Consider the following 22,427-nt stretch of genomic DNA (forward strand, 5'->3'; position numbering starts at 1 on the left):
ATGATTGTCATGGAAATTCCTCCACTTAATCTGATATGCTACAGATATGACAGTGCTTCCCTGTTCCTCCCAGGCCAGTCAGGTGAGTCCTGGACTATATAAGGCAGGTGCCCTCTCAACCTCAAAAGCATCAACATCCTTCACAACCTGTTGACTGCAAACCCACTGCATCAAGAGAAAAAAAGAAGAGCATAGCGAGAGAATACAGCAGACTCAAGCCATGATCTCCACATTGAAGGTAAAGATTTGAAGATATTTTTGTAGGTCTATTTCTGTTAGATGAATATGTACCCCACACTGTAATAAATATTTTTCATGCTTGAGTGACTTAAGTAGCTTGCTTTCTTAACTTTATCCAATCTAGTGTAGCAGATTATACATACTGTACCACACCTGTTAAAGCAACACCTCAACAGCACAATGGCTCTTTCAAAAGAGGCAGACGAGCTGAGTAATATTCATTATAGTGATGTGAATGTCCACCAAAAGGCTGATTTAATTAGATCTGAGTCTGTCAAAGAAAATCACTGTGCATAACCAAAGCCTGTAATGGATATGAGATGTCAAAAAAATAAATAAATGTCACACTTAGCGGTTTACATGTGTCAATAAAGACATTCTGCACTCTTTGTCCTGCAGAAAACCATTAGACCAGTATGGGCTGTTAGAGGGCTGCATAAGTCTGCGGTGGAAGGTAAAGGTAACTTCTGGCACACTCAGTGTTCTTTTCCAACCTAAGAAGATGTAATAGCATTCTTCCAACATTTCCCCTGTTCTTTCTGCTGACCTCTTTCCTTCTTTTTAAATTCCTTGCTCTTTCCCCCTGCAGTCTTGAAGCGCCCGGCCCCTGAGGACACAGTCACAGCCAGCTATGGGAAGTTCATCAGTGAAGTAAAGCCCCAGCATTTGTCCTCCGTGGCGCTCCACCGCAGCAAAAGGATGGTGTTGGACAGCATTGGAGTTGGTCTGATTGGCAGCACAACAGATGTGTTTGAACTGGCCCTGCAGCACAGCCAGGTGGGCACAGGGGAAAGAAGGTCTTTTTTTATATGAGGCAATGTAACAGATGGAAGCACTTGCTTGACCTTATGCAAACCATAGTCATAAGTCAGTGCAATAGCTGTGTGTGGACAGATGAGTTAAAAAAATCACAGGTTATGATTATGTTGAACTGTGTCATAAAACGTAGGAACAGGCAGGGTTTTTTATTGACTGAGGAACTTTTCCTCCAAATTTCTGTGTTTCACATATGACTTACAAAGAAGTATATTCAGCTTGATATCTTGATATCTGATTTTGATATGCGAGAGCTTTTTAAAGTGAAATTCGCTTTATATATGTGATGACACAATCTGTGACTATACAGTGTTGATATAAATATGTCCTTGTGACAACACCCTGTGTTTACCTGTCTTCGTCTTTTTCCTTTCAGCACATGTATGCTCCTGATGACATCAGCTCTGTTTACGGACGCAAAGGCACAAGGCTCTCCCCGGCACTGGCAGCTTTTGTCAATGGAGTAGCAGTGAGTATAAATACAGATGGGTCACCATTGTCCACAGTACACCACACAATTTCAGACGCACTAAACCCATTACCGAAACCGAACAACAGCTATATTATACTCAGCTGTGGTACCGTCTGGGCAGCCAACCGCAAGAAGGGTGGATGAAAATACTGAATTGAATAAACATTGACCCTCTGCAGACATGGCCTTCATTTTTAAAGAAGTCATCAGGTTGTAAAACTAATTTCTGCAGCCTGCCTCCAGCGGTTTAAGCCTGTTATGGCAATGAAATGCATTTTCCAATACACAGAGAAAGGAGATATGTGTAAAGGGCTAAATTATAGCTAAATATAAAAATAGTGTACAGCTAGCTACTGTGTTATTTCACAAAGCACTCTAAAGTCATGTTCTTGGCAAATTGTATCAAAAATCATCTAATTGCTTTAAATATTATGATACTCTCATAATACTTTTTGCTATTATTCACAACCATTTGATTGTTAAAAATGTGTTGTTTGTTGTTTTTTTGCTGCAGACTCACTCCATGGACTTTGATGATACATGGCACCCTGCCACTCATCCCTCAGGAGCAGTCCTTCCTGCTGTGTTAGCACTCAGTGACGTGATGCCTGCTAACAGCAAACCTACTGGCCTGGACCTCCTGCTGGCATTTAACGTCGGCATTGAGATCCAGGGCCGACTGATGAGGTTCTCTAATGAGGCCCACAACATCCCCAAGAGGTGAGCTCCTCAGAGCACCAGTCAAATTGGACGCATACTGCAATTTAAAGGCTAACAACATTGCAGTAGGTTTGCACTTTACTTGGTCTCCCTAAGTGATCACTTAACTGATGTAAAGCTAGATCCTTGTTAAAGGGTGTTTATTTGTATTCTACACGGAGAACAAGTATCCACATGAGTCTAAAGAGATCCATATTTGACTCTTGCTGATCTCTGCAGAGTGGTTCACAAGGACGCAGGTGCAGCATAATGTGCCGTCTCTTAGTGGTGTCAATGAGCTGTGAAAGGAGTGTTATTATGTTCATCTCGGGGACAGCAGAGGCTCTGTGGGTAGCGTTAGCACAATTAGCAATGTGGAGGATACTGAAAGACCAGATTCCATTTGTGGAGTGTTTACACAAAGTCAAATTACTCACCACATTATTAGCTTGTTTATCAAACACTGAAATTACTAAAAAAAAATAAACAAAACTAAAAAAATTATTTTAACACCCCAGAAATAAGCTGTGTCTGTAAGAATGTGGAGAGTCTTGAGAAAAGAGTAGCTGTTTGTACAAAGAGACACACAGGAGCTCTGCAATTACCATAATGATGATAGCACAAATATGATATGCTCATTTAGGGTAAATAATTCCAAAACACCTGACAAGTCTTTCTGTCTGTCTCCTTCTTTGTGTCTTATCACCAGGTTTCACCCTCCCAGTGTGGTGGGGACCATGGGAAGTGCAGCCGCCTGTGCTCGCCTCTTGTCCTTGGATCACACCCAGTGCAGTCATGCCTTGGCTATAGCTGCTTCTCTATCTGGAGCCCCTATGGCTAATGCTGCCACTCAGTCTAAACCCCTCCACATTGGTAATGCCTCACGCTTAGGGCTGGAGGCTGCTCTACTGGCCTCCCGAGGCCTAGAGGCGAGTCCTCTGGTCCTGGATGCTGTTCCTGGGGTGGCTGGATTCAGTGCTTTTTATGAAGACTATGTGCCGCAGCCTTTAGAATCACCCAATGATGATAACCATATGTTCCTGCTAGAGGAGCAAGACATAGCCTTCAAGCGCTTCCCCGCCCATCTTGGGATGCACTGGGTGGCAGATGCTGCAGCCTCGGTCCATAAACTTCTTGTTGGGCTTGGCCCTGGCACTGTCTCCCCAGCTCAAGTTCAGGACATCCTGCTGAGGGTCCCCAAATCGAAGTACATCAACAGGCCTTTCCCTGACTCGGAGCACGAGGCACGCCACTCCTTCCAGTTCAATGCTTGCAGTGCTCTCCTGGATGGCGAGGTGACTGTGCAGTCCTTCACACCCGCTGCCATGAGGCGCCCTGACCTGCTCGCTCTGCTGAGCTGTGTTCAAGTGGAGCATCCCCAGGACAACCCGGCTAATTTCAACAGCATGTACGGCGAAATCCAGGTGTCACTTGTCGGGGGAGACATTCTGAAGGGACGCTGTGACACTTTCTATGGTCACTGGCGCAACCCGCTATCGAATGAGAGCCTGAGGAAGAAGTTCAGAAACAATGCAGGGGCGGTGCTTTCCTCTGAGAAGGTTGAGAGGCTGATTGATGTGGTGGAAGAGCTGGACAGACTTGAGGACTGCGGGTTCCTTCTCTCACAGCTGCAATAAACACTCACAACATTACATACATAATAATAGGAAAACAGAAGTATATTAAAAGACTGTTTACCTAAATATTTACAGTAAAATGTACTTAAAATTATAAAATTTTCCAAATCAATGCTGGTGTCACTTAAAAACAGTTTGCCCTTTGTAAAAGTGTTACATGAAAAGCAGCTAGGCAACACTGTACACTACAACTGTTTCCATATACGTGTCTCTTTACCCAGTACTGACAAATACCGAAATATCTATTGAGCCATGTCAGAACAGATGTATCTAATGTATTTATTGTATTATTTAATTTTGTTTTACATTATTAGGAAATCAATATGACTTGTAAAATATGATGCAAAGGCAAAAGGGAAGATTTATGTACTGAATACTTCATAATATCAGACATTATACATATAAGTACAGTACTGTGTTTCTTGTGCCAAATAATGGATCAAATAAATGTTCATTTAAACAATGTAAATGCTTGATGCTTGTAAACATTTGCACGCAATAGCATTTATTCTTTGATATTCATTACACAAATGTAGCATTTCTGTTGTTGTGTGTTTTTGTTTGAATAAAACTACTCAAAAACACAGTCTGAGACATTAAATTGATAACAGAAAAAAATGGTTTGAGAAAATTAAAATGTGTTCACTTTGGCCCAGACCCACATGTCTTCCTGTGAGTACTTAACCACACTTGTTTTAACACACATTCAGAATGAAAACAAACCAAAGAGAAAGAGAAAATACAACATACTATTGTTTCCCTAGGATAAAGGATTCTATAGAGAAAATTAGTGATTACTGAGGTCACAAAGTGCAGAACATTACTCTGTCATTAGATTAATCACTGCCAACATTTTAAAAGTAGGACAAACATTCTTGTGTCTGCAACTGAAAGAAGCAGGCAATTTACAGAGTAAGAAAAGTCAATGAGCAACCACAAAAGTGCTTTCCTTTCGTGTGTACATTTGGAGTGCAAAGAAAAATAAGGCACCAAGCTTCTTAAATGTGAAAAGAGCTGTTTTCCTCATTCCGGCCGCTCCTTGAGTGAATGTGTGGCAATAAGTCTGCACAGGAGGAAATGGGCGCCTGTCTTGTTGACACGGGGGCTTTGTTTCATGCCACTGCCCAGCTCAGTACAGAATGTCTCACAGGGAAACCAACAATTCTTCACCTTGTCTTGGGAGGACTGTGTCAAATCCACAAAGAAATGCTGTCTTGGCAAAGTGTTAAGAAAGTTTAATAATGCACTAAAGAATAAAGAAATATTATGTATATTATTAAAATGAGTTGTGGGTATTTCCAAAAGAATAAGTAATAAGGTAGCCCTACTAGTTTCATAATAAAACTGTAGAACCTGCTCTGTTTGACGTCAACTTTGGTCTCATCTTGTGCATTATTTTATACAGTATTCTCTGTAATTAAACTTTGAATTGATGGACCCACAATTATGGTCACCAGGGTAAAAGAGCTTCTTCGTTGGTGGAGCTGCGTATCGGCAGATGATATTCAACTAACTGTATAACATCGTGCAAGTACTGTGCGTACATCAAACAATGTGGGACATTGTGTTTTTACCAGAAATATTTAACTTAACATTACCAACTATTATGCTCTGTTGGAAAAAGGTAGGTTTTGTATAAAAACAGAAATAGATCAACTGTGTCCACAACTTTTAGAGGAACAAAAAAAGGTCAGCACAAAGTTCTTAGTGTTCACAGCAGACACAAGTAGAGATTGTCCTGTGGTTAGTATTTTGTGCTCAGTGTTCTTCCATAAAGCAACACTGATTGCAGCTAGCACAACAGATGAGTGAGACTAAACTTCTAGAGTTATCTTAAAGTCATTTAGACTAGACTATTTGGGACTCATTGGTCACTTTTTTACTTTCTTGGTGAGACAACAAAATTTTCCACAAGGGTCCACAGATTAGGTTACAACTACTGTATGTCCTACATGTGTTCTGAATTACCAGTGCAGAGAGCTTAAGAGCAAATGCGTACAGAAAACATTTAGGCCCAAGTTTTGTTCCTTATACAGCTGAGAGATGGGAGGTTAATCAAAGGGGATCAAAGGGAATAATGCCATCACTGACTGATGTTGTTGCAACTAACAAAAAATAAGGAATAGGTTATAGAGACACATTGGAGGATAAGGAAGTGTTGTCACTGTACAGCATGGAAATAGAAACATACACAACAGTAAGGAAAGATTGACACTGAAAAACACTGTAATAAAATGCTTTCAATAGACAAAAATGAGCTGTCCTAAACATAAAACACAAGGAAGGATGAGGAAATAATGTAAAGAAGCAATACATACACCACAGGGACTAAAATTTGGTAACACAGCACAGTATACAAAATTGTGTTACAAAGGAACGAGTGAGGAACTAATATCTATGTATTGCATTGAGTTTTTACTGGTGAATTTAAACTCTGTAGCTACTTCTCATAATAATTTTGTAATTAGAGATTACTTAGTAAGTAGTAGTAGTATGATGTGTCACTTTACTTGAGGGGCCACAAAAAAGTCATTAATGATTAAATAGCTTAACTGTTATAATTGCTTTGTGCTGCTCAGCAGCTGGTTAAGAGTTAACCAGGAACAACTACCAGTAATCATTATCTGATGATTCATTAATACAGGATCTCCCAGTCAGATCTCTGATAAATCAACATTATCTACTATGTAGACTTCCATTCGGAGTTATTCACTAACTCAGATGTGGTAGCCAGGCAATGGGAAAAAGTAATGTTTATATAGGAATAATTATGAGGACTGATAACATAATTACATACATCAATAATATGTTTGATTACTGGGAAAGTTTTCTTGTGTGCACTTGCTCTATTGTTGTGTTTTATTGTTGTGTTTTTTTCCCATGGTAAATATAGCGACAATGACAAAAGGCCCTGAGCAGTTAAAAATATCCCCTTAACTGTGATAGTGTTTCCTATCCTGGAGACTTCTGTATTTGGGCAAACTCAACAACAAAAGAGGAAATTCAACCACAATTGATTAGGGTTAGGATGAATTACAGGTGTACAGTTTTCATATTGTCTCCACCCACAACAGAGGAGATGACACAATAGTAACGCAACTTCAGATGTCTAAAGATGGAGTTTCCACACAACAATGACTGAAAAGATTGCTTTTGATGCGTGCCAAAAAGGCCTAGTGTTAAGGTTTACAGTCAGAAAACAGGGAAATAATGGCCATTTCCTTCTCCTCACTAAAGGTATCCCACCTTCCTCTAATTTATAATGTATACTGTATCTCACACAGGTTTCAGTGAAATAATAACCAGGTCTGTGGTTTCACCTTGTCACTGAACAGATCACAAACAAAGGTGTGACTGTGCTTTGATGATGAGTGGGTGAGAGTAGGTAGCTCTATTGTGCGTCTCATTTCAACATTCAGGAAAAATTATGAATGGGTGAAACTGTGATCTGAAGATGAGAATAGTCAGTACTGAGAAAATACCTGGTTGTGGGGGTTAGTTATTGGGCTACATTGATTGGCCATGCTCAGTAGAAGTATGTGGAGATTACTATGTCTTTGTACTGTGTCTCTCTATGTCCCTGCACTTAACGCGATGTGTCCCAGAAGCAGGATGTTTAAAGAAACATTCAAGATTGTAGAATTAATGAACACACAAGCCAGATTTCACATATTTACACAAACACATGCTCAATCATCCTGTTCAGTTCATACAGTGACTGATAACTGATGTGCAAAAGCTAATCCTTTCCAGCAAACTCTCCATTTTATTATAACTAACAGTAACACATGCAAACTCCACATATATACACTCACCGGCCACTTTAATAGGTACACCTGTTCAGTTGCTTGCTAACACAAATTGCTAATCCGCCAATGGCAGCAACTATGCATTTAGTCATGTATGTATGTCAAGACAACTTTCTGAAGTTCAAATCGAGCATCAGAATGAGAAAAAAAGGGGGTTTAAGTGACTTTGAACGTGGGAGTTGTTGGTGCCTGACTGGCTGGTCTGAGTATTTCAGAAACCGCTGATCTACTCGGATTTTCACCCACAACCATCTCTAGGGTTTACAGGAAATGGCCCGAAAAAGAAAAATATCCAGTGAGCGGCAGCTGTGTGGATGAAAATGCCTTGTTGGTGTCAGAGGTCAGAAGAGATTGGGCAGACTGGTTTAAGATGACAACAGTCAACAGCAAGGCAACAGTAACTCAAATAACCACTCGTTACAACCAAGGTATGCAGAATAGCATCTCTGAACACAAAAACATTGAACCTTGAAGCAGATGGGCTGCAGCAGCAGGAGACCACACCAGTTGGCACTCCTGTCAGCTAAGAACAGGAAACTGAGGCTCTTAAACTGGTTTCTTACATTACATTTATTGATTTAGCTTTTATCCAAAGCGACTTACAATTGCTATTACAAGTGTCTTGCTCAGGGACACATTAGTGTGTCAAAGTAGATTTGAACCTGAGTCTCTCACACCAAAGGCATGTCTCTTATCCATTGCACCATCACCTTGAACAGTGAGTTCGCTGTACTCCAGTGGCCTCAAGTCACCAGAACTCAATCCAATAGTGTCTCTTTGGGATGTGCTGGATGAGAGATTCGCATCATGGTTGTGCAGCCGACAACTCTGCAGTAACTGCATGATGCTATCATGTCAATATGGACCAAAGTCTCTGAGGAATGTTTCTAACAGCTTGTTGAAAGTATGCCACTGAAGGCAAAAGGGGGTACAATCTGGTACTAGCAAGGTGTACCTAATAAAGTGGGTAGTGAGTGTGTATATATTAGAGAAATTCAATGGGTACTATATGTAAATGAGTGAAAAAATGTAGCCTCTGCATCTAGTACAAAACAACTTTAATAAGTACAAAGAAGGTATTTTTAACTGTTCTGACATACAAATTAGAAGTATGTTTGAGTTTTATCTCCAATTAACTGACATTTCTGGCTTTTTTTTTTTTCAGTTAACCTGATGAGCAATTGCAATGAGCATTTTCTTTATTCAAATGGGCTATCTTATATTAAAAAAACTGCCATAAAATGAAATACTGCAATTTAACAGCCACATAATGGCAAAGGCTAATATCATTTAAAGAGTTCAAAAACAGAAATACAGAGCAATCAGTACATGCAAGAAACTTTTATTTTCAGTTGTAAAATCAATGATTCAGTTCAGTTCTTTGCACAAATTTAAAAAAAAATCTTTTTAAGTACTTATTTGATCACATACTTTAAAATCTTCAGTTGATGACTTCTTATTCTGAATTATGAGTGCTAAAACAGCCTTTTCTACGCATAATTAAAACAGTAACCATTAATCAGCAAAACAACTCAGGAACAGTGTCCGCGCAGCCAACTGATGTTATGTCACTTTGGTCTCAAGAACTTCATAGTTAGTGCAGGGGTTTGGAAATATTTATATGCATTCCCAAACAAGACCAAAGAAGTGTCAAGAAGATCGTGTTGACTGGTTATAGTTTGACACTTCGATGAGATTGTGGTCTGGATCTCTGAAGTAAAGAGAGATGATGGTCCCCACAGCTCCACTCCTCTCCACTGGACCCTCCTCTATCTCAACCCCACATACCTGTAGAGGAGAAGAGACGAAACTGACACTGAGCATTTCAGTAACACCTTAATCCCAAAACGGTAATGAAATGTGACATACAAAGTCGACTAGAGATCAAATGGTTTTAAAAAAGCAGCCATCTTAAAAGATTAAGATGGGTGAAAGACCTTCAGATGTGCAGCTACTGTAGCCAGAGGGGTTTTGGTGATGAGGCACAGGTCTGCAGAGCCTGAGGTGGGATGCTTGGCTTTGGGCTCAAACTCCTTACCCAGCTGGTGAAGGTTAAACTTCTGCTGCCCAAAACCCAGCGCCTTACGGTTTCCCTTGAAAAATGCAGATAAGGAATATGTGGGTGAGAGGATCCCTCATAACTGACTGAGAGTGGCGCTACCAGCCGACAACTAATCAAAGCCTGCCACCTAGTGGATATTCTCTCAAACCAAGTATTCACATTTCCTGATCCCTGTGTTAATAATGTACATATGGTGATAATATTACTGACATTATTAAATAATTCATCTGTGAACTTGTCTCTGATGAATTATTAATTGTAATCTACAACTAATTATGATCATGCATTTGATGTACAAAGCACCATGCATACCTTGAAAGTGATGACCTCCATGCCAAGGACTGAGGTGTAAAAGTTGACGGTGTCTGGCACACTTTTCACTGTTAGTACCAAATGGTCCAGATGGCTCACTTCAACAGGGCAGGTTGTTTTGTATTTGGCAAATCCAAGTGTTTGGATAGAGACAGTCTACAAGACATAAAACAAACATTCCAAGTAACGTCATTTTAAAACAACATTAACTGAAGGTATTGAAATTGAATTCAGCATCGACAGCGCCGCAGCGTGGTGAATGTAGGCCTAGTGCATCTGATCCTGTAAGTAGTGTAACCGAGCGGTTATAAGTTCGCCTACACGTAGCTTACAGTAGTAGTAGGCTATCTGAAAGGTGCCATATCTCTGTAGTTATGTCGATTAACAAAACGTTGACGTTCCCTGGCAAAACTTAAGCCAACGAGCTGCTAATAACCCCAGACCGTGATTGTAACGTTTAGTTCACGTGAGCCCATTTTTCCCCCCAAGTCTTCAATTTAGCAGCCAGTTTTAAGGTTACGATTCTTCTACCTAAAAGTCCAAACTGCCGTTGCATTTGGGCAGTCCTCAAAGTGGAAATAACGTTACTATTAACGTAAGTTCAATTAGCAGGTCATTTACCTTGAAACAGGTCCTGGGAAAGTGCGACAAACGACTCCCAACGGTCCGAAGCGCCATCCTTGCAGTCTACTTCCTTGTGTATGAACCTCCCAGGACTGTCAACTTAACGTTAGCGGCAACTCGTTTCAGTTGAGCTAAAGACTACCGTTTTTAAAATAAAACTTAGTGTCTCCCAGACTACACCCATGTCTCTTCCTGCTGCTTAAACGTTAACACCAGCTGAAGGTCATTCTTGTTTGAGACCTCGTCGAAACCTGCTATTCTGGCAAAGATCATACACGATTTTGACCAATCCTACCAGTAGGGGTGCTAGTAACAACACTTAACTGAACTGTTTCCCTTTATATACAGTCCATGATTTTTTCCAAGTGCAAGTGTCAGTGGCCAAATGAATCACACATTATTACCATAGCGTGTATAAAAAGATTACACATATTTTTATGTAATATAAAGCCCGATGGGTGTGAGCTTTAACACTGATATAACTGATGGGAAGGAAACTCCAACCACCCTGTACTTGCAACTCACACCAGCTTTACAGGGACATTGTCATAAACGAAGTCCAAATGAACTGGTAGGTAAAACATCAGCGAACAATCAGATTAAAGCAAACATGGAAATAAAAGTATACTTAGACTGTTTAATATATAAGGTAGAAGTAATAACTAATAATGTGTGCATCTTGATGCAGAATATAATTACCTGACAGGACAGAGACTGTACAGGATGCATACATATGTACCTGCAATGCATTTTGAAGCATAACAACTTGTTTAATTCAGCGGTTAGTTTCATTTAATACCCAGTTAACATACTGCACTGGGTGGGTCACAGAACACGGCCAAATCTAAAGCATGGCCTAAGAGGGAACATACATTTCATTTACATGTTTATAGTATTCAACAATGACAATGTCTTGCATTCAAACTTTTGTCCCACAAAGGGAAGTAATAATTGTGGCAAAGACATCAAACAGTGAAACAAGAAACATGACGGGATGGCATTGATAGTGATGCCCTTTCTTCCTCTAGCCAGTGTTTCTGTTCATCAATAGTGCTATTAAAACCTACAGAACTTCTAAATAAACTTCAACACATTTTAAAAAGGTAATAAGTCTTCATTTAAGATTTTTGCCATTAAAAGTTTTTAACAGTAGCATATATTTATATCATGGTTTGTATTTCCCTACTGTCACTTTAGCATGTATTGCACACTGATATGGAGTATCTGCTCATGAGGCAGAAAGAGGGCACTGGGGGCCAAAAGGACAAGGATGTGATTTGTTCCCCCTACACTTGGTAAATGTCTGCCAAACGGACCTTTCGATTAATAACTTAAGTTGTCTCTTGTACATTAAGGTGGACCTACAGGTAAAAAGATCTCTTCTGCCTTAAGTTCACTTTACGTCAATTTCTGGTCATTTCACTCTATGCCTGTACCAACTTAGAGACCTTAATTCATCAGTTAACAATTAAAGAGTCCAATATGTTAATGGGAAATAAAGAATCAGACCAGCAGATAATGAATGACAGGACAAAATGACGGTGAAATCATTGTTGTACATTAAAAAGTAGATGTCCTTTTACATGTGGGGAAAAAAGCATCTATATTCAAATCTGTGTCATGCCTGTTAGTATAGTATTTTTGGAGGTGGGAAAATTCACATGCCAACAACTTGTTATCAACCCAAAACCTACTACCAATATTGAGACATCCCTAATTGCTGGTACAAATGCTACTCAGATAAAGAAAATATTAAGATGCAACATGGAGGCAAAATAAACTTGCATTTTGAAAAAGTAACCTAGTTGGACTTATCATTCCCTTACTCCACAACATTCTATTCTTAAAAACAATTCAGCACACTCAATTCATGGTATATGCCACTCCAAAGTAGTTTCTTTTAGGTCGACAAAAAGGGAGAGTACAAGTCACACTGTAAACAGCAAACCAACTAATGTCCTACATCCTTTGGACATCACAATCTTTAAATAATTCTGCTGTGTACATTGATACAACCTATTTGTTTAACACCAAATTTCAGGGAGTCTCTGATAGAGTTAATTGCGGCCAACACCACCCTAATCTTCATATGAGATAATTTACAATCCAAAACCAATTCACTGATACAAAGTATGATTCAAAATAATTTTTACAAGCTTATTTACAGCTAATACTTTGAATTGGTGTAACTAAGAACTGTGCCAATACCCAACTTTCTGGTATATAAAAGGCGCCATTTAGGGGCGAATACGAAAGAGCAGATGTGCCTGAACTACCTGCAGGTGTGCAGAATTTATAACCAGGGGATTCTTTAGGAGATACAGGTCTGCTTGACGCAATGCAACAAACTGCTTGCTCACTACCGGTTGATTCAAGCAGCATGCATTGCTTGTGCCTAACTTTGAACTGCAATAATAAATGTCTTAATAGAGACTGTGTATGTCTCAATGTCATGGGTGGAGCATCCCCAAATCAAACCTGTGACTGCATTATGATCACACTCACAAATGGTATGAAGGAAATACATTTCAATGGTGGAGACATTTCATCAAAGCCTCTTATCGACTAGGGATTTTAAGATTACTTAGGTTGGACCAAAAGGCCTGCAGTCTTTTTTAAGCTACACCACGCTCTCTCGGTTGGCCGATACCAGGACAGCTCTGCGGCAGATGGGACAAGTGGAGTTTTCAGACAGCCAGCGATCGATGCAGTGCACATGGTACTCGTGAGAGCAGGGCAGCTTACGTAGCTTGTTACCTTCTGCATACTCTGTTATACAGACACTGCAAGTCTTCAGTGCATCGCTTTCACCAAAATTGCGCATAGAGAGGTTGTCAATCTGCTCTTTGGTCAGCCCTTGGGGCTGATCCTCGTCATCATCATTTAGGAGGAAGAAGTGGGCAAGCCGCAGGAAGGGCAGTGAGCTGGGCTCCTCTAGGCTAATAGGTGGTCTAGGTCTAGCCCTGCCACCAGAGGCCGGTGGACCAGTGGCAAGGCCCTCTTCCATTTCAGTCTCAGCTGTCCTTGCTCTGACTCCAGCTGCCACAGGTGGTTCTTCAACATCAGCAGCAGCAGGAGCAGCAGCAGGAGTAACATCTGGGTTGTTGAGTGTTTCAGCCAGATCCGCAGGTGTGTTGGCTCCACGGTTTGAATCTGAAGAATCAGAGTCTGAATCCATGAGGTAGCCAAGTTCACCAAAACCAGTCATAATCTGCCGAATCATAGATTGAAGAGCCATTGAGGTAGCCTCTCCCAAACCTGCATCAGAGATTCTTCGGATAGGGATGCGAATTGTGCTGACATAGGTCCTCACACCAGCACGCTCAGAGCGAGAGAAAGTCCTACGAAATCCACCACGCTCGCTCTCATAAAGAAATGTGTTGTTTGAGTTCTGGGAGCGCGAGCGGGTACGGCTAGCAATGCTGTCTCTTTGGCGATATTCGCCTGGACGCACGCGACGCACTTGTAGATCAAGCATAATAGTTGGGGGACGGCGCCCTGCAGCACCCCCTTCCGCCCCAGCAACTTCTCCTTCCTGAGATCCAGGGTTTGGGGCCTCCGGGACAGATTCTGCACCAGCCCTAGATGGCTGAACATCATTGTCAGCAGTGCTTTGCCTGGAAAGAACATGTTGTCGAGTCCGAGAACTGCCCTCCACTTGAGGCACAGGGGGAGCACTGGTGGCAGAGTTTGGGCCTTGCAAGCTGTGGACATGACGTAGATTAGGCAGACCATCCAGCTGATCCAAGTTGAGAGGGGAGCGGCTCCTGGCTGTCCGGGCCCTTGTCCTGCGTGGTTCTGGACTGCGGCTGCGGGCTCTCCTTTGTCCTCTGCGTGGAGAAGGAGGAAGTGGGGGTTGTACCAGCAGGGCAGCAGGTGGGCTGGGAGGTTCTCCTAAAATCTCTTGTGAAACGACCTCTTCCAGTTCAGGCTCTGGTTCCACTATGACAGCCAACTCCTCTGCAACTGGTTCTTCCACCACTTCTGTCTCCATTGGGACCTGTGGTTCAGTGTTTGCCACCACTTCTTGGCCTTCCGGAGACTCCTCCAGAGGCCGCTCCACATGCTCCTCCATAGACTGCTCCACAGGCCGCTCCACTGGCCGCTCCAAAGGCCGCTCCAAAGGCCGCTCCACTGGCCGCTCCAAAGACCGCTCCACTGGCCGCTCCGAAGGCCGCTCCACTGGCCGCTCCGAAGGCCGCTCCGAAGGCCGCTCCAGAGGCTGCTCCGAAGGCCGCTCCAGAGGCTGCTCCGAAGGCTGGCCCAGAGGCTGCTCCGAAGGCTGGCCCAGAGGCTGCTCCGAAGGCTGCTCCGAAGGCTGGCCCAGAGGCTGCTCCGAAGGCTGCTCCGAAGGCTGGCCCAGAGGCTGCTCCGAAGGCTGGCCCAGAGGCTGCTCCGAAGGTCGCTCCGAAGGCTGCTCCAAAGACTCCTCTGATGGCTCCTGCTCCCCTTCAGCAGCTGCCTGCTGTTCAGCCAAGTTGCGATTCACACTGATTTCCAGGCTGAAGCGAAAATCGCCACTATTTGGGTTGGTCTGGCTTACGGCCCGCCATGACTGGTTGCCCCGATGACCAGTTCTAGTTGTGTTGCCTGTGCGCCTCACTGTGTTCAGCCAGTCCAAGAGACTATCCCCACTGGGAGGATCATCAGAGCTTTCCGGTGGTTCTGAAAATCAGCAGAGTTAACAAGTAACAAATCATATCTGAATTTGACAGTAAATCACAGAGTCAAAAAATAATAACTAAAATAAATAAAGTAAATGGCAAGCTTACCAACTGGATCCTGTCCACTTTCAGTACTCGGGGTGTTATTCTGCTGTTCTGGACCATCTTTGATTTGCTGAAGTCTACTAAACAGCTCATCCTCTGTTACCTCACCTGAAAGAAACATTACAAAACAAAACAATAGTGCATTATTAAAAACAACAATATTTGGCTATTCACTTATTCCTTTCTTGAAGGTTATTAAGCGTTTGGATAATTTCAGGTAGCTGTGAGAAACTGAAACTTAACTCCCTACAATAAGAACAAGTCTTTTTTGATTTAATGCATAGAAATGAGAAAAGTCAGCAGAGGGACACACTAACTACATATCTGGCATGTAGGGGAAAAAAGTGACAAAGTAAAAAATATTCTACTATATTGCAAAAATGCTGTAGGTGTATCAAAAAAGAAATGAACCAGTGTTAATTTTTGTACTGCATTGACCCATAGAGCTGTTTGGTTTTCTTTGAACACAGCAACAGGACAATACTGAAAACCTCCAGACTTACCAGGGCGTGCCGCTGTCCATTCAATGCCCTTTCCTTGCAGGGTGCTCCACTAAAGGATGCTCCAAACTTACATTCCCCTTCCCACTGTCCTGGGACAGAGATGGATTGGGCGTCTTCAGTAGTCCGTAGACTGTGTCGTTTCGAGTATAGTGAAAAATCCAAAACTAGCGCTAGCTACATAAGCTTTAACTTTTATTATCACTTGTAATTGAATTGGGCAAGTAGATATGTCTAAAGATGGAGGAGGACAAATATTTTACCAATAGGTCAAAAAAATTAAATTATGATATCATCAACTAAATTAGGATTAAAAAGTCTTGAGGCAGTTCTTTGTAGGGCTGGATGCGGTTATAAAAATTACACCAAAAATATTTTTAAAATCTTAGATTTAAAAAATAAAACTCTATAATCAATTTATAATACTGGAGCACATTAGTTGCAGAATAATTTCTAATAAGAAATCACTTCTCTGGACCAGACATGCCTGTTCTCAAATTAATCAAGAGACACGTTAGCTTACTTATTAGCCCTGCTGGATGAATTTCAATGTGACACAACCAACAAAAGTTTTGAGTAAGGCACCAGGTATTAATCTAATATTATGTATGAATCTTATTATATGTATTGATTTAAGTTTGTCTAAATTAGTACTTTGTCAGCCAACTTTTCAAACTTTGAAAAGGAGGAATGGAATTCAGAACGGCATACAAACTATGCATACAAAAGGTGAGCTGATAAATGACAATGAGGATTTAATTGTTAGATGAAAAGTAACAAAAAAAATAGCAGAGAATCTAATTTCAAAATGACTGAATCCTATGTTACACAAGTGCTTAGTGGAATCAGTTGTTGGAACTTCATGACAGACATCTGCGTGATGTGTTTTGGTATCATTTTAAGTCACTCTGAAGTAATGATACCCAGCCCTACCTACGTATCACCCAAGTTGCTCATACAAACGTCAAAGTTATTACAGTCACAGATTACTGTCACAAGATTTAAGAGTTAATTGTAATTAAAGGTGTTGTACCTGGGGTACCCAAAAGATTGTTGTCTCTCATGAGACGATAGTCCTCATCACTGAGATTGTTGACAAACTGGTAGAAGGCCTCCTCCCTGCCCAGGCGGTCCAGTTGCCTTCTGCGCTGTGACTCTGGCTGGTCACTGCCACTCTGTTCTAAACTGTCAGACCCTTCCATTGGTTCAGAAGGGAGGGAGGTCACGGTAGGTTCTCCAATCTTCAGCAAGATCCAGCTGCAGCAGCGAAGAAAAAGAATAAGATGTACATAAAGAATAGATAAATATGCCCTGTTTGTTGACTCCACATGTAATATATTTAGAATCAGAAGGAGCTTTATTGCAAAGTAGTGTTTTACATATACAAGGAATTTGCTTTGGTGTTAAGGTGCTAAACGCAGACAGATATATAGCTGACATAAATAGATGTAGAAATATATAAATATGTAATAAACAAATGCAAGTTATGAGAATAACGAGAAAAATAATACAATTGACAATATAAAAAAATAAAAATGGAACAACAACAATTTACAATTAACAACAAATTAACAAGAAATTAGGCAGAGCACAGCAAATTTCGTTGTACATAAATATGTGCAATGACAAAGTCTTTTCTATTCTAATTTGAAGATTTAAAGTATTAAGACTACTCTGATTCAGAACAGGATTTTGCAAGAGGGCTTCACTACCAGAGGGACGTGAAAATGTTTTATTTGACCCATTAAAGTATTAATGTGATTAATGTAATGGCCAAATAAGTGTTATTACGTTCAACCAGGGAAATTGCCATCAAAAGAAAATACGAGTCAAAATACAACATCACAATGCGACACACTCATTATTCGAGGAGAACACTGACCCAGTAGCTAACGTTAATGTTAGCACGGTTTATGTCCGCTGGTTCCAACGCAAACGGGCATGATAAATTAATATAAACGCAACACTAGATAGCTAATCATTGCGTTAATAGTAACGTAAGTTACAACGCAACGTTAACTTACTTAACAGTCTATGGTTAACACACATTAGAAAATGTGGCTGTTTAATAGACGGTAAATTATCATTTTACAACACGGGGTTCTATCCCGAGATTAAGTTGAAGTTCCCAGTAATACTCACAAAACAAACATTATATTAAAAAATTAGATACATATAGCTGTAACTAATGTGAATAAGTTGATGGTTTGTGTATTTTAAGTCTTATGGGAAAGCAGTAATTTTATGTTGGCCAAAGTCGAGATAAAAACAAAATGGCATCATCTAGCTTAGCTTACGTTGGCTAACAAGTAGCAATATACACGGTTGCTAACACTGACAACTTCAACCACTAACGGAACTAGCTAAAAAAAAAAAAGAGAGAAGACAAATTTGTAGTAATAACGTTATGTAATGTTTAAAGCAAAACATGAACGACTGGTCTTAAGTCGCGTAAGATAGCATTTGTATCGGGTCAAAACAAGCTTCTCAGATGAAGGAAACAACCCCGGTTATGGTGAGCTTTCACTACGCTACTAGCTAACGTTAGTTAGCTTCTATGTTAACTAGCCGAGTGGCTAACTAATGTTACATACACTTCCAACGGGATTTCTAACGTCAGCTAACGCTAACTTAGGCAGTAACTTTGTGATAAGTGTCTTTACTATCATTACATTGACGTTAATACTTATTTGGAAAAGGTATCGCTGACGTTAGGAAACATGGCATGAATTGGACACTTGTCTCGTTTATCGTTAGTGGACACTCATGAAAAAAACACGAGCGATTTTAGTTAAAATACACTGACGACCCTGTTAGCAACACCGCAAGCTAACTAAGCAAACGACGTCAACCAATGATGTTCACAACCAGTACCGAACCTGCAAACAAGCTAAAATGAGTTAGCTCATGAAAATAAAGATAATTAGAAAGAATACACAGTCTGTCACCAAATCCTTGTTACATTACCTGTTCAGTGATGTTAGTAGCAATGTGATTGTACTACCCAGTTAGTCTTCTGATATTCTTTGAAAAACGCTTGACTGTTTAGCTAAGTGCGATTTCAGGATTCCATTTTCTTTCTTTTAGGAAGGCTACAATGATCTTCCGGAAACTGACAAAATACGGACGCTATCCCCTGAGTTCAACCTCTCAGGTAGAAACACAGGCGCCGCAATACACGGGCTAAATGGTTTTATCTTGCGTCTGCCAATCGTAGCAAACGAGGCGGGGTGAGCCGTAGCAGCCTGAGAGTGGGACTGCCTGAAAGACTAGACTCAGGGCACATAATCTGAGTCGCATTTTAGAAGAGCATTAGAAAAAAAGGGTGTTTGTTTTGGACCCTGTGACACTGTTCAGCTGTAGCGTCACGGTGCGGTTGTGGATGCAAATGCTCTTACCTTTTGCAGAATTCAGGCTGCTGGAGGATTGTCTGTAGGTACATCAGTGACAAGTATAGAACATTATTTAAAGGCTTAATAAAATCATCAGTATAATGAAGCATTCAACGACCTATGTCACATCACAAATGGAAGCAACTGATGTTTTTTATAGTTACAAAATAATTAGGTCATTAGTCATTTTTAATCCAATTTTGACTTTATTTCTTTACCAAAATTGTTTCAGTTGTCTTGTTTAACAAAAGCAATAACCTACAATGTCAATGTTAAAAATATGTTTTATAAATTTTAATTTCCACTCTAGTCTGTTGCTTTTGTGTCAGTAACTTGTATCAGTTATAACAATTAACCATTAGTAATCTAATAAAATTCAACTGAGCGCACAAAATAGTGTAGAATGTGTAGAATAGCATCACTCATTTTTGTAAACAGAAATCTGTTGCAGTTTGAAGTATCTGAAAGACAATGACATGATACATACTGTATGTAGGACATAATTATAACTGTTTAACTAAATATGGATATTTATTACATTATATTCATTTAGCTGATGCTTTTATCCAAAGCAATTACAATTGCTATATATGTCAGAGGTCACATGCCTCTGGAGCAACTAGGGGTCAAGTGTCTTTCTCAGGGACACATTAGTGGATGTGTCACTGTGGGAATCAAACACCAGAGGCATGTGACTGATCCACTGTACCATCGCCACCCCAGTATACAAACATTATAGTGGATTTTTGTTTTTCAGTTTCTTTGAACATAAATAAAAATGCAAGGAAGACAAGTGAAAACAAACAACAAAAGGTCAAATAGCAGAGTCAACGTCAAGGAGAATAGTATACATTTCTCTTTATCCTTGAAATTACCATTTAAAAAAGTAAAACAACTATAGATTTTTTAGAAAAAGAAGCACCACAGGGTTATAGAAGCCCTAAGACTCTTGTGTGGTTGGAGGTTGGACAGTATTGATACAGCAGCATAGCAATAGCAACCACAGCTGCAGCTATTACAGACTCATATTTGGGAAAATTATGTTATATACACAACTATCAGTAAAGCTATAGGAGACTATTGGACAGCTGCTGAAAGCCTCTTTTGTTCTAACACAAAAAATGATTTGGTACTATGTCATCTTACTGAATTTAGCACATCAGATTAGTCTGTAAAGGTTTGTATTTAAATAAGTTTTTCTTTTAGAACTAATCTGCCAGCCAAACAAAAATGTGTTTGAGTAATTGGTGTTTTTTGTGATTTGACACAATAATTAGAAGTACACGCATACAATATGAAAACGTGCAGAAATAGACATGCTGATTCTTTCAAATCATTACTCTATAGTCTCCTCAGTAATGATTTGAAAAAAACACACACACAAACAAATGTCCTAATGAAAGAGTCTATGGCTGGTGAGCGCGCACTGACAAAACAACAAGGATCTCATTTAATAAACCCAGGTATACCTGAACCATTGCATTAGACACCCCATCTTATAATTTGCTCACTCCCTTATTGGCTATGGGTGTCTAAAGAACAAAAACAATGTTAATACCACCTGACAATTTTGGAGGTATACATCACAGGATCTGTTTATGATCTGAGACAGTATCACCAGGGCCAATTAAGCATGCCAGAATGAGTTGCAGTGGGGACCACAGCAGCCCAGCTCAGAGTTATGGATGAGCAGTCACTCTAGCAATGGCTGACCCTGTGTGCTAATTAGATATGACATTAAAATAACATGAGCCAACACTAGACTTGTGCAGAAATTAAAATGCCTTTCGTCCAGATTCTTCCAATATAACAAATAAAGACAGACTAATTGGAATTATTAAGGTTGTATTTACACTTGCACATTTTGTGGCATTATTACTGTAGTAGTACCACAATGATGGGGGAAGGGTATTTGCTTAACAAATACATACACTTCACTCCTGACATCTCAATAAGGTGTTTATAGTATTAAGTGTTTTCACTTGCATGCCATAACCTTTTTGTAATTATTATTTTGAATGGACCGAACTTGTTTGCAGATAAGTTAATAGTGTGGAGATTCATTTTATCTTTGCTGTTTATGCTGTAGGATTTGATTATAACAACAGGTTGGAGGTAAAAAACACAACCCAACTCTCTTCAGAAAGCAGCATTCAAAATCTTATTTTAATTTGTATATTTACTCCATAAACATTATTACAAAACTCAGCAAGTTACCAATATTACATTATCACCATACAGGCTTGATCACAAATATTTAAAACCTTTGCAACAGTTACAACAAAACAAAAAACTAAATAATACTCAAATAATTTACATGAAAATCTATAAAACAGCAAATTGTTCACAAATTATATTTTTTTTCCAAGTTTTCATTTTTTTCTTTGCTTATTTGTGTTTTGCACAGTAACACAACACTCCCACAACAAGATCATGGTCTTATTACAAAACTCCCAACAAAATGTAAATATTTTTAGTTTTCTGTTGATACTTTCATATTTTGGTTTTTAAAACCAGAAACTTGTCATTGTATATCCTTTCCACTGCCCATAGAGGCGCATAAAAGGTTACTCACACACACAAATACTTCACAGCACTTTCTAAGAAAAATATACACTTACAAAATATGTTACAAATTGGCACACAAAAAATATACAAGATTTTGTAGTGTCAAGAGTTCATTAAGATTCCTTCTGGTAACAACTCTAGACAGTATATATAAAGCTCGGTAATCTTTTAATGAAAAGAGCAAAAGTAATTCCAATCAATGTCAAAGAATCATGAAGTGAATACATCAAACATAACATTATAATATACATTCATAAAGAGGGTTAGGTACCTAATCTATTTTGCATTTATTTTTTTGTTAACTCTGGGATAACAAAAAACCAAAACCAAAAAAAAAAGGAAAAGAAAACAATTGTCAGCTTTCTTAGCACCATTAACATGAGGCAGCTCAACAGTGGCACATTTTAAAAACAAAAAGAAGTAAAAAGAAAAAAAAACAACTATGAACTCAGAGAAGTACATTCAATTTGACAATAGGCAGAAATGAGAGAAGGCAGACTAAATGGGCTTGCAGCCCATGTGGAGCT

At 39.9% G+C, this 22,427-nt stretch overlaps 3 protein-coding genes across 3 annotated transcripts; 1 reads left to right on the forward strand and 2 right to left on the reverse strand.

Moving 5' to 3' along the window:
• On the forward strand, window positions 1-3,894 carry irg1l (immunoresponsive gene 1, like). The gene is made up of 6 exons (XM_046031441.1): window positions 1-77; window positions 615-694; window positions 830-1,017; window positions 1,433-1,525; window positions 2,043-2,248; window positions 2,937-3,894. The coding sequence occupies exons 1-6, from the start codon at window positions 1-3 to the stop codon at window positions 3,862-3,864; spliced, it is 1,572 nt and encodes a 523-aa protein (XP_045887397.1). The 3' UTR covers window positions 3,865-3,894.
• A 5,105-nt stretch (window positions 3,895-8,999) lies between these two features.
• Window positions 9,000-10,962, reverse strand: glod5 (glyoxalase domain containing 5). Its single transcript, XM_046030219.1, has 4 exons — window positions 10,669-10,962; window positions 10,048-10,203; window positions 9,611-9,766; window positions 9,000-9,461 (listed from the first exon to the last, which is right to left on the reverse strand). Exons 1-4 carry the CDS (start codon window positions 10,723-10,725, stop codon window positions 9,324-9,326), a joined length of 507 nt encoding a protein of 168 aa, XP_045886175.1. The 5' UTR covers window positions 10,726-10,962; the 3' UTR covers window positions 9,000-9,323.
• Window positions 10,963-11,294: 332 nt separating this feature from the next.
• Window positions 11,295-19,190, reverse strand: rlim (ring finger protein, LIM domain interacting). Its single transcript, XM_046030218.1, has 4 exons — window positions 18,908-19,190; window positions 16,974-17,197; window positions 15,444-15,548; window positions 11,295-15,336 (listed from the first exon to the last, which is right to left on the reverse strand). The coding sequence occupies exons 2-4, from the start codon at window positions 17,140-17,142 to the stop codon at window positions 13,292-13,294; spliced, it is 2,319 nt and encodes a 772-aa protein (XP_045886174.1). The 5' UTR covers window positions 17,143-17,197; window positions 18,908-19,190; the 3' UTR covers window positions 11,295-13,291.
• Between the last annotated feature and the right edge of the window lie 3,237 nt (window positions 19,191-22,427).

This window comes from Micropterus dolomieu, linkage group LG19 (assembly GCF_021292245.1).
Source record: "Micropterus dolomieu isolate WLL.071019.BEF.003 ecotype Adirondacks linkage group LG19, ASM2129224v1, whole genome shotgun sequence".
Lineage (NCBI taxonomy): Eukaryota > Metazoa > Chordata > Actinopteri > Centrarchiformes > Centrarchidae > Micropterus > Micropterus dolomieu.

Bases quoted from the DNA above. Each gene is read 5' to 3' on its own strand.
- irg1l (XM_046031441.1), top strand. From the start codon at position 1: ATGATTGTCATGGAAATTCCTCCACTTAATCTGATATGCTACAGATAT. The intron at 695-829 runs GTAAAGGTAACT...TTCCCCCTGCAG, and splicing joins GCATAAGTCTGCGGTGGAAG to TCTTGAAGCGCCCGGCCCCT. The intron at 1,018-1,432 runs GTGGGCACAGGG...TTTTCCTTTCAG, and splicing joins TGGCCCTGCAGCACAGCCAG to CACATGTATGCTCCTGATGA.
- glod5 (XM_046030219.1), bottom strand. From the start codon at position 10,725: ATGGCGCTTCGGACCGTTGGGAGTCGTTTGTCGCACTTTCCCAGGACC. The intron at 10,204-10,668 runs GTAAATGACCTG...TATGTCTTGTAG, and splicing joins TTCCCAGGACCTGTTTCAAG to ACTGTCTCTATCCAAACACT. The intron at 9,462-9,610 runs GTCTTTCACCCA...TCTCCTCTACAG, and splicing joins CAGTAGCTGCACATCTGAAG to GTATGTGGGGTTGAGATAGA.
- rlim (XM_046030218.1), bottom strand. From the start codon at position 17,142: ATGGAAGGGTCTGACAGTTTAGAACAGAGTGGCAGTGACCAGCCAGAG. The intron at 15,549-16,973 runs GTACAACACCTT...TGTTTCTTTCAG, and splicing joins CAATCTTTTGGGTACCCCAG to GTGAGGTAACAGAGGATGAG. The intron at 15,337-15,443 runs GTAAGCTTGCCA...GCTGATTTTCAG, and splicing joins AAGTGGACAGGATCCAGTTG to AACCACCGGAAAGCTCTGAT.